Here is a 12,425-nt window from a genome sequence, read left to right as displayed (position 1 = left end):
GCTAGAAAATAATTAGGAAGGTCCTAGGTACTAGCCATCACACTCCTCAAAGTATAGGGCATTGAGCAGACAATTAAATAAAAGCGTTGGACCTGTCAAATTTCTATTGATAGTCATATATAAGACCAACTGAACCTTAATCAGTTTAAGCTATGCCTCACATATTTAGTGTGATTACTAGTACCTAGGACCTACCTAATTTTTTCTAGTTTTTAGTATTATTATTACTTCATGTAAGTTTTGTTTTCAATAAAACCGTTTAACTTAAACATTTTTATACCTTTCATGAACATGAAATGGTATATTAACTTTGGTCCGATGTTTGTAACGTTGAGAAATATAGAAGATAGACTCACCATTAAGTGTACCGAATTTATCAGGGCAACGAACTGAGTTGATATAGCCATGTCCGTCTGTCCGTCCGTCCGTCTGTTCGAACGCAAACTAGTCCCTCAAATTTTGAGATATCTCAATGAAATTTGGCACAAGGATGTATTTTTGTATTATATTAGACATTTGTCGGATCCGGTAGGATCGGACCACTATAACATATATCTCCCATACAACCGATCGTTCAGATAAGACGATTTTCGTCATTCCTGCCGCAATTTAGAAAGTATAAACGTGAGACTCGGCGATATATATTCTAATATATCATAGAAGATATCCTGAAAAAATCACTTTGATCGGAGTTATATATAGTATATATCCCATACAATCGATCGTTCAGATAGAAAGATTTTTGGCAATTTCTCCCTTAATTTCCAATATAAAAACGTTAAACTTGGTGATATTTATTCTAATATAACATAGAAGATTTCCTGAAAAAATCACTTTAATCGGAGCTATATGTAGATAATATATACCTATCCGATACAACCGATCGTTCAGATAGAAAGATTTTTGGCCATTTCTCCCTTAGTTTCCAATATAAAAACGTGAAACTTGGTGATATATATTGTAATATATCACAAAAAAGTTCCTGTAAAAATCATTTCGATCGGAGCAATATATAATATATATCCCACACAACCGATCATTCAGATAAGGGGGTTTTTTTTTGCCATTTTTTATTTTATATTTATCTTAAAAATCGTTTAGGTATGTACATCCGTTCACTATATATTTCTTACCTTATACATCAGATTATTTGGAGATTACGAACGGGATACGATTTTTGTTCAGCCCCATTCATGAAAGGTATGAAGTCTTCGGCACAGCCGAAGACAGTCCCGTTCTTACTTGTTTTTTCTAGTTTTTAGTATTATTATTACTTCATGTAAGTATTGTTTTCAATAAAACCGTTTAGCTTAAACATTTTTTTAAATTATTTTATTTTCGGTTTCACCAACTTAGCTACTAAACCCATTTGATATACAGAAACCCTATCAGCTGTTTTATTCATAGTAGTATTTTAAGCTACGTTTTAATTACACGCCACCCAGTGAATACATACGATAGCGGGTTTGCTATATTTGCATAAGGAAATAAGTATCAATACTATTAATTCGACTCAAAATTTGTACTACAGCAACACTGTTGAAAGTCGAGAATAAGCCAGCTGACAGGTAGGCTAATTTGTGACTTAGCTAAGCATTGGTGGTGAAACAGAAAATTTTAAAAATATGATTTAACTAAGTTAGGTCGAGTGGGTGAAATCGGCCCATAGGGTTTTCTTTTCTGAAAAAAAAAAATGTTGCATAGAATGGTAAAATCTTAATAGAGTTACTCCTACCCCAGAAAATTGTCAACTTTTATACCAAGTGCATGAAAAGAACTTAAACGACTACCCTGTATATCAGCTGATTTTCACAAACGCGCTGTCAATAATAATAAAAATTCATGAGCAATTATTGTCTCTATTTCAATTCTCTTCATTAACATATTGTTGTCTGAAAAAATCATACAGATCGGTGGTATATATATTATATACCCCCTATAAACTGTAATTTTTGCCCCCTTTTTTACGGCTAGAAGCCTCAAATTTCATCAAATACTTACGCCTACGTCATATATTGTTGAAATAAGTGATTCGTGGTCTTAGTTTTTATATGCAGACCACAAATAACGTGAAACTTTGCATCCTCACACTAAGTACATACTTATTTTAAACGTTTACGTTTACGAATTTTGTAACTGAAATTTAAGTAACTTCCCGATAAGCTACACGCTTGAAACTTGAAATATCCCTGCAAAAATCGTTGGATCATGTGGTCCACTGGAGTACTTACCATTCTACTCCACTGTAATGCAGCAATGGACCAACTCTTGTTTCTACACGAATATGTTGTAAGCGGATCAATGCTCGTTTTTAACGATTGTAATCACTACACGATGTTTATTGGACTGTGGGTACTCCATGGATTACTCTGAAGTAATGCGGAGCTGGAGTATATGGTCCGGTCCTAGGACATCGCAATGTTAATTAGACCATATTTTTTGTATGAATTGTGGTTAGTTTTGGAGCACTCGCTTTGTTCATAGCGAGTACTCCATACATGCATGCATGGAGTACTCGCGATTTTTGCAGGGATTGTTCAGAACCCAATGACAATGCAACAATAAGAAAGAATCGCCGCTTGGTGGCTCAAGGATCGAGATATTCACAAAAATCGTATTTGCGGTCCTATTTGGCTCATATTTGAAACACATAATACATACAAGAATAGAAAGCGACCTATGAAAAAGAATCGCAGCTAGGTGGCGCAAGGATCGAGATATTCACAAAAATCGTATCTGTGATCCGATTTGGTCCATATTTGGAACACATAATACATACATGAACAGAAAGTGACCTCTATGATGTCCCATTTGGCTCATATTTCGATAAAATATTACATACAGTCCGGTAGAAGTGACATCAAAATATTTTGGAGTTGGAGGAGGGACAAGCAGCATACGTGGCGCAGAGTCGAGTAAAGTCTTTGGAAGGATTATGTATTGAGGACTTTGATTGTAACAAACTGTCAGGAAACAGTCCTTGTAATAAGGAGTCACTAAATGAATAGAATGAGAAATAACAGGCAATTAAATAAAGACTAAAAACCTGAAAATAAATTATTAAAAAAAAAATTAAAAAAAAAAATGGTTTTATTGAAAACAATACTTACATGAAGTAATAATAATACTAAAAGCTAGAAAATAATTAGGAAGGTCCTAGGTACTAGTCATCAAACTCCTCATCAATCTAGGGCGTTGATCAGACAATTAAATAAAAGCGTTAGGCGCGTGAAATTTCTAAAAATGTGAGGCGTGCCTTATTAAGGTTCAGTTGGTCTTATATATGATTATCAATAGAAATTTGACGCGTCCAACGCTTTTATTTAATTGTATGATCAACGCCCTAGATTGACGAGTAGTGCGAAAACTAGTACCTAGGAACTACCTAATTATTTTCTAGCTTTTAGTATTATTATTACTTCATGTAAGTTTTGTTTTCAATAAAACCGTTTAACTTAAAATTTTTTTTATTAATTTACTAGCAGACCCGGCAGACGTTGTCTGCCCTAAATTTGTATACCTGCCGAGTCTCAGGCCCAGTCCGTCTCTGGTATACTTCCCGGAAAAAAGCATCGTAAATACTAATATAGGCAAATTTATATACGAAATTTCAGGCAAATCGAATAGGACGTATGTAAATAGGTATGTGGGTATTATTAATTCTTGTCTTTGTTTCGCTTTCGCATGCATATTTATCAGTTTTGCCTGGTTGATGCGACTAAATCGAATATCACAATGAACTTTAGAGCTCTCAGCAACAGCTTTCATTTGATATCCATAATACACACACATTCTAGGGGTATTTGATATCTATATTAAAAAAAAAATGTAAGGCGCGATAACCTCCGAAGAGATCTAAGGCCGAGATTCTCTTCCAATTTGCGTCGTGCTCCTCTTGATTTTCCCTACAAATTGGCCGGACGGGACCTTCAAGATTTTATGCCGACCCCGAACGGCATCTGCAAGGCAGACGAGTTTTCACTGAGAGCTTTTCATGGCAGAAATACACCAGGAGCGGTTGCCAAACACTGCCGAGGAGCGACCCCGCTTAGAAAATTTTTCTTCTAATTGAAAAACCTTATTTCTAAACTTTTTGATGTTGCTTTGTCCGGGGTTTGAACCCAGGGTATCCGGTCTGGTAGGCGGAGCACGCTACCATCACACCACGATGGCCGCCTATATTGCTTTGGCCTATATCTCGAGACCCTGGTCACTCATTGGCGTAAAACTTACTATGTATTATAGCACACATCAACAGCTTCAATTTGATACCCATAACATAAAAACACATTCTAGGTGTGTCCGGGTCCATGTTTTTGGCCTATATCTCGAGACCGTAGTCACCCAGCGGTGTAAAACTTACTCTGTACTAAAGCATATATCAACAGATTCAATTTGATACCCATAATGTAAAAACACATTCTAGGTGTATCAGTGTCCACGTTTTGGGCTATATCTCGAGACCCAAGCTCCCAGTTGTATGAAAATTATCCTGTACTATAGCACTCATCAACACCTATGATTTGATATCCATATTGTATAAACACATTCTAGGGGCACCCGGGTCCACGTTTTGGGCTATATCTCGAGAGCCTAGCCTCCCAGTCGTATGAAAATTATCCTGTACTATAGCACTCATCAACAGCTTTCATTCGATAACCATATTGTATAAACACATTCTAGGGGTACCCTTTTCCACGTTTTGCGCTATATCTCGAGACCCTAGCCTCCCAGTTGTATGAAAATTATCCTGTACTATAGCACTCATCAACAGCTTTCATTTGATGTCCATATTGTATAAACACATTCTAGGGGTACCCGGGTGCACGTTTTGGGGTATATCTCGAGACCCTAGCCTCCTAGTTGTATGAAAATTATCCTGTACTATAGCACTCATCAACAGCTTTCATTCGATAACCATATTGTATAAACACATTCTAGAGGTACCCTTTTCCACGTTTTGGGCTATATCTCGAGACCCTAGCCTCCCAGTTGTATGAAAATTATCCTGTACTATAGCACTCATCAGCAGTTTTCATTTGATATCCATATTGTATAAACACATTCTAGGGGTACCCGGGTCCACGTTTTGGGCTACATCTCGAGACCCAAGCCTCCCACTTGTATGAAAATTATCCTTTATTATAGCACCCATCAACAGCTTTCATTTGATATCCATATTGTATAAAAACATTCTGGGGTACCCGGGTCTACGTTTTGGGCTATATCTCGAGACCCTAGCCTCCTAGTTATATGTAAATTATCCTGTACTATAGCACTCATCAACAGCTTTCATTCGATAACCATATTGTATAAACACATTCTAGGGGTACCCTTTTCCACGGTTTGGGCTATATCTCGTGACCCTAGCCTCCCAGTTGTATGCAAATTATCCTGTATTATAGCACTCATCAACAGCATTAATTTGATATCCATACTGTATAAACACATTCTAGGGGTACCCGGGTCCACGTTTTGGGCTATATCTCGAGACCCTAGCCTCCCAGTTGTATGGAAATTATCCTGTACTATAGCACTCATCAACAGCTTTCATTTGATATCCGTATTGTATAAACACATTCTAGGGGTACCCGGGTCCACGTTTTGGCCTAAATCTCGAGACCCTAGTCACCCAAGGTTATGAAAATTATCCTGTGCTATAGCACTGATCAACAGATTTAATTTGATATCCATATTGTATAAACACATTCTAGGGTACCTGGGTCCACGTTTTGATCTCTAGACCCAAGGCACGTAGCGAAAAAAAGGTAGACGTTGGCCGATTCTCAGACCTACCCAATATGCGCACAAAATTTCATGAAAATCGGTTCAGCCGTTTCGGAGGAGTTCAGCCTCTAAAACCGTGACAGAAGAATTTTATATATTAGATTTTTTACTCAGCTGAGCAGAGCTCACAGAGTGTATTAATTATGTTCGTATTCCGTAACGGTATAAACTAATCGAGATAAATTTAGACTTCAATATATCAAAATTATCAGGGTGAAAAAGAAATTCATTAAGCCATGCCCGTCCGTCTGTCTGCCCGTAAACACGATAACTTGAGTAAATTTTGAGGTATCTTGATGATATTTGGTATGCAAGTTCCTGGGCACTCATCTCAGATCGCTATGTAAAATGAACTAAATCGGACTATAACCACGCCCACTCTTTCGATATCGAAATTTTCGAAGACGGATAAAGCGATGAAATTTGGTAGGTGGGTTGACGTTATGCCGCAGAATAGAAAATTAGTAAAAGTTTGGACAATGGACGTGGCACCGCCCATTTAAAAGTTTTGCAAGCTGTAATTTGGCAGCTGAGTATGTAATGTTCGGTTACACCCAAACTTAGCCTTCCTTACTTATTTCTAGTATTAATATTGTGAATATAGTTTTGGTATACAATACTATTGCTCAATATGCAAAAGCTCACACAGCTCATCTTTATACCTTCTTCGATACTCGCCGCCGGTATCACGGAGAGACCCATAAATATTCCGGAGAATTTTTCTCTTGAGCACTCCAAGAGCCATTTTATCTTCTCTCAACGCCGTCCATTATTCCAAGTCGTACATCAGGACAGTTATGATGAACGACTTGTTGTGCGTGATTTTTGCTCGTCTAGAGAGGACTTTACATTTTAATTTTCTACTCAGCTTAAAGTAGCACTTGTTGGCAAGAGTTAGTCACCGTTTGATTTATTAGCTGACATTGGTTTTGCTGCAAATGCTTGTTCCCAGAGAGATGAAGTCCTTCACAGTCTTGAATTTATATGCGTCAACAGTGACGTGGCTGCTAAGGCGCAAATACGCCGATTATTTCCTGAATGTCTTTTTCACAAAGCGTTTGTTCAGGCCTATAATATCAGTATCTTCAGCATACACCTGTAATTGTACGCTGTTATAATCTTCTTCTTAATGCTTACGGAGCTGGTGGTGTTGTTCGACGCCATTTGCAGGGAACTTAAATTCAGACATAGCAGCGTACAAGCAACTTATTTTAGCGCTGTCAGAGGTTGATTTGAAGTCGAGAAACAGATAGTAAGTTTGATTCTCTTATTGTGAATCTTCTCCAGGATCTGGCGCAGCACGAAGATCTAGTCAAAAGTAGATTTTTCAGGTGGGAAGCCACACTGAGAAGATTCAATCAATTCGTTGGCTTTGGGCTTCATTCTTAAGCACAGTACGACAGTTAAAACTTTTTAGTAGTAGTTGCCGCGGTTTGCGTGATCGTCTTTCTTGTGAATTAAATTCCAATCTGGAGGAATGCGTTCATCCTACAATATTATGCATAGGAGTTGATGCATGACGTTTTAGCCCTAATATTTCCATTCACACTTCGTCATAGTCGGATGCCGAAACGTGGTTTCCTTTATAGTCGATTGGGGTATCGGGTTAGTATTCTCCCTTATTAGCTAGCAATACTTAAGCACACTCTGTAATTGCATTATTTCCTAATTGAGTACGGAGATTTGCAGAGAGACATGAAAGCTACTTTATATAAAGGAAATAATAACAACTGAAAGTGCAATCGCTTATTTACGCCAAGAACACGTAAACTGAATAATCCTGTAAGAGGATTATTTCGAAAAAGAAAAGACCATTAGTATTCAAGTTCAAGAAAAATATTTCCCATAACGCCCTTATTCAAGTTGTTACCAGTAAAATGCAAAATTTCTTAGCCGAAAATTGTAACCAGGTTTTTTCATAGCAATTTGTTACTGCTTGTTGTCAAAAAAATATTGGCCTGTACTTGGGACTAATATAATATAACACAAATGTTTATGTATTCCAACGTGTTAACCTTGGTTCCTTTTCGGATTCTGCAGATGTAAAATTACTTATCGCTAGGTGGAGCGCTGTGAAGTATAAAGAAATCAGTTGGGGATCTATTAACTTGAAAGCAGCATGTCTAAGAGGGTTTCATGGTTAAATTTCTGAACGAACATAAAATGCTCCAGCGAAACGGGCCAGACTGAGGAGAGTACCAACTAAGGCCGATACAGTCGAGGGACTGATAAAAAAGACGACGGGAAATGGTCACAAAGTAGTGAAAATTACCTTGAGGCGCTACTTAGCACACATCAGGAGATGATGCAGAATAATTGTTTACCAACGTCTACACTCCAAATATGGAGCGAGTAGCACCAGGATTCGTAAAAAATACCAAAATTGATTGGGCGATAAAAAAGTGTGCCAAGTTCAAAACGCCGCGTGCAAATGGGATATTCCCTGGTATGTTAAAGACGACGCGTGGAACCCGCAATCTTGGAGAACGGCTTGAATAGTCTTCATACCGAACGCGGTAAGAAAAAGTCATCTGCACTCGAAAGACTACAGGCCTATTAGTTTGACATCTTTTCTGATCAAACCCCCAGAGAAATTAATAGTTATAAACATAAAATCGAATATGAATGGAGCATTATTATCCTTAGGACAACATGCATACACCAAAGGAAGTCAGTCGATACTGCATTGCATAGGGTGGTTATGAATATATGGAAACGGCGTACATCAGGAACATGCTTTCAAAAATATCTCGAAAAGAGCAATCATGGACAGTTTCAACTAAAGTATATCCGACCTTAACAAATTGTATGAGCTCCATGTTAAGCTGAAGAATGATTACGTCGCAACGGGATGTATGCGTGGACACTGGACATCAACCATTTGCTAAGGTGGTTTTGCCGAGGATCAGTCAAGCGCACGGCTTATGTAGATGACATTTATATCAGCATGAGCGGCAGATATCTACCAAAAATCAGGTTTTTGATTGAGCAGGCGCTTCGGAATGTACAATATGCCTGGGCATCTGGAGTCCGGCTAATCGCCAGCGCAGAAAACCCTGCCAAGTATGATTTACTAGGAAATATAGGGTCTATAATTGTACTAAGCCAAAGTTTGAAGGGGAAAATCTGCATGAAAAGTAAGGCACTAAATGTCTCGATAGTAAGTTGCCTCGGAAACACCTGGGGCTTATCTCCCAAACACTCTCATTGGGTATTTAAGGCAGTCATCAAGCCCATACGTTATTATGGGGTCCTTGTTTGGTGGACAGTCACAAAAAATAGTACGTTTACCAAACAAATTTAGGGGGCATGAAAAGTATGTCGACACAAGCATTGCATTCCCTTCTGCTAATCACCCTGCAGAATTAAGTATTGGCCAAAAATATAGCGCTAGCAAGTGCAACAAGGCTTAAAGCCGCTGGACAGCTTGAGTTCACACCGTATGGCCAAAGCAGTATATATAGGGCGAACCGACTACATGGTTTCGTGCCTTCTAAAGAGATCTTGGGACCACAATAGAGACGGTGTATTTCAATGGTTCCAAATTAACGGAAGGGGTCGGCTCTGTTGTTTACTATGTCGATCGAGAAATTAGTAGATCCCACAAGCTGAAAGACTACAGCAGTGTCTTTCATGCAGAAATTATAGCCGTGAAGAAAGCAAAAGAAGTTCTGGGGGAAATGTATTTAAGCTATACTCGCATCAATATATATATTGAGAGTCAGACGGTGATCAAGGCAATAATCTCACGCATTACTTCATCAAGAAATGTCCTAGATGCAAAGAAGCACTGGAAATATTTCGCTCAAGCCAGACCATACATATATGCTGGGTGCACGGTCATAAAGGGCCAGAAGGTATTGAGAAGCCCGATGAGCGGACAAAGGAGGGTGCAGCACTCGGAGAACCGACGGTAGACGGTAATCCAACAAGCAGGAAAGGCGCGAACAGAAGGAGGTAGAGGGCTCCAAAAAATGTAATAAAATCATGTGCAAATCATATAACGTTAAGCACACAGAGCTGCACATATCTCTGAAGAGAGAAGATTTAAGCCTCAAGATAGATAGGATATTAACAGGCCACTGTCTTCTGGCTCCCATGCCTATAAATTAGGCCTCATTAGTAATAGCAGACGTAGAAAGTGCGAGCTGCAGAAATAAACGATTGTGCACCTTCTGTGTCCATGTGCTCCGCTCATGAGGTCAATGCTCCAGCAAATAGGGGAGACAGAGTTGACAGATATCGAGGCAGCAATTAAGCTATGTCCTAGAAGAACTTCTTGTGTATTTGCCAAGAGGATGGAGATATTCTATAACATAAGTCCTGGTACCTAATTGGGGTTTTCACGCTTGGTGGTCAAACAAATTCTGGTAACACTATGGACAAATTCTTCTATATGGGGTCTTAATTGACCAGAAAGTTAAACCTGACCTTACTTACAGTAACATTTTCAAAAAGAAAAATATGGCATATTTATTTACCAGACCTATATCTTTATATGGGGTATTCCATCCCATTTCGACCAATTTTGAACCCGACCCCTTTAGAATTGGCTGAAAGTTTTTCTTCTTTTTCTAGCTTACGAAAGACGTTTTTCAGAAGTTTTCAAATTTTTTCATCCAACTCAAAAAAGTTATGAATTTTTAAAAAAACACCGTTTTTGAAAAAGTTATAGCATTTTGAATAAAATGTCGGATAATTTTTCTTCCGGGAAGTGGACCAGGATACATATTGGTGACTAGGGTCTCGAGAAATAGGACAAAAAGTGGACCCAGGCGCCCCTAGAATGTGTTCATATAATATGGATATCAAATGAAAGCTGTTGATGAGTGCTTTAGTACAGGGTAGTTTTAATACCTATTTGTGACTAGGGTCTCGAGATATAGGCCAAAACGTGGACCCGGGCACCCCTAGAATGTGTTTATACAATATGGATATCAAATGAAAGCTGTTGCTGAGAGCTTTTAAGTAATTTTCATTGTGATATTCGATTTAGTCGCATCAACCTGGCAAAACTGATAAATATGCATGCGAAGCCGAAATAAAGACATGAATTAATAATACCTACATACCTATTTGCATACGTCCTATTCGATTTGCCTGAATTTGGTATATAAATTTGCCTATATTAGTATTTCCGATGCTTTTTTCCGGGAAGTAGACCAGAGACGGATTGGGACTGCGATTAGGACTGGGACTAAGACTTAGACTCGGAGAATGGGACTGGAACAAAATACATACCACCCTCTGGGACTGGCAATATGATATGAAGAAGAATGGGAAAAACTTGAGAGAAGAGAAAAGAGAGAAAGAGACTAAGAAAGAGATAGAATGAGACGAAGATGGAGATAGATGAAGCGAAAAATACGGAGGGAGGAGTGAATACAAAGATTAGGAAAAAGTGTAGAGGGGCGAGGGAGAGTTAGACGGAAAAGCTTATTAAAATGTATGGAGATATACAAATTTAGGGTAGAACAACGTCTGCCGGGTCTGCTAGTACTCATATATATTCGAAGTTCTTAATCCCAATATGCGGTTCCTTTAGCTCGTGGGCTTACAAAACTTTAAAAAATGGCAATTTTCAGTAAATTTTTTTTGTCATTTTCGTTACCGGTTACAATAATGTTGTTACCAGGCTGGATTAGCGGCATAAAAAGCAAATTAAAATTATAACCTTACACCAATATTCTTAACTTTGGTAACGGTAAGTAAATGCTCATATTTAATTGGTTTGACATTCGTGCAACAAGAAGTCTGTTAGTGCATGCTGGAGCTACAGCTTATGAAACATACAAGTTGTGGTATTGAAAGTTCTATTGGAAAAAAACATAACAGAGAAAACCAAAGTATTAACTTTGAAATTGAGTTGCTGTATAAAAGCACCAGCAAGCCCCTATTGAAGTCACAGTTCACTCTTTGACATTGCAAAGTTCAATCATATCTAAAAGAAACCACATACATACTAATTAAAGAACAATGGTCTTTAAGGTAGATCGCTGCAAGGACTAAATAAATATTGGTTATCTTCACAAATCCTATTCTCTTTTTCGTTACAGGTTTTTGTCATATTGGCGCTGTTATCTCCGCTACTCGTGGTTAACGCCATGCCATACTCTCATCACGGCCATGGTCATGGCAACCACCATGGTGCTTCGAGTCACGCGTCCGTGCACTTGGTCTCACATGATGATCATGGTCATGAACACGGACATGGTAATGGGCACGATGATGGTCATGACTCGCATGCTGAGTATCATTTCAGTTATGGCGTTGAGGATAAGGAGACAGGTGATATTAAGGAACAAAGTGAAAAACGAGATGGACATAAGGTAACTGGACATTATGCGGTTGTTGAGGCTGATGGTCATAAGCGAATCGTTCACTATTCGTCCGATAAACACAGTGGTTTCCATGCTATTGTCAGCCGTGTACCCACGCATCATCATGTTGAGGATCATGGCCACACCAGTTACCACGGTGGACATGCTGAGGTTGAAGAACATCAAGGACATGGTGGTGGTGGCGATGGTGGTCATGGTTACGGCCATCGTGGTCATCATAGTCATTCATCGGGCTACACACTCAAGCAGGAACATGGTGTAGCACATCACCATCATGGTCATGATGGCAGTCATTAA

The 12,425-nt window shown here is 38.6% G+C and overlaps 1 protein-coding gene across 1 annotated transcript; it reads left to right on the top strand.

The window, feature by feature from the left end:
- The first annotated feature begins 11,763 nt into the window (after positions 1 to 11,763).
- On the top strand, positions 11,764 to 12,425 carry LOC137241521 (adult-specific cuticular protein ACP-20-like). Its single transcript, XM_067769116.1, has 2 exons — positions 11,764 to 11,775; positions 11,844 to 12,425. Exons 1-2 carry the CDS (start codon positions 11,764 to 11,766, stop codon positions 12,423 to 12,425), a joined length of 594 nt encoding a protein of 197 aa, XP_067625217.1.

Source organism: Eurosta solidaginis, chromosome 2 (genome assembly GCF_040869045.1).
Source record: "Eurosta solidaginis isolate ZX-2024a chromosome 2, ASM4086904v1, whole genome shotgun sequence".
NCBI lineage: Eukaryota > Metazoa > Arthropoda > Insecta > Diptera > Tephritidae > Eurosta > Eurosta solidaginis.
Note: the sequence above shows the minus strand (reverse complement) of the source record. Positions and strands in the feature narration are given on the sequence as shown.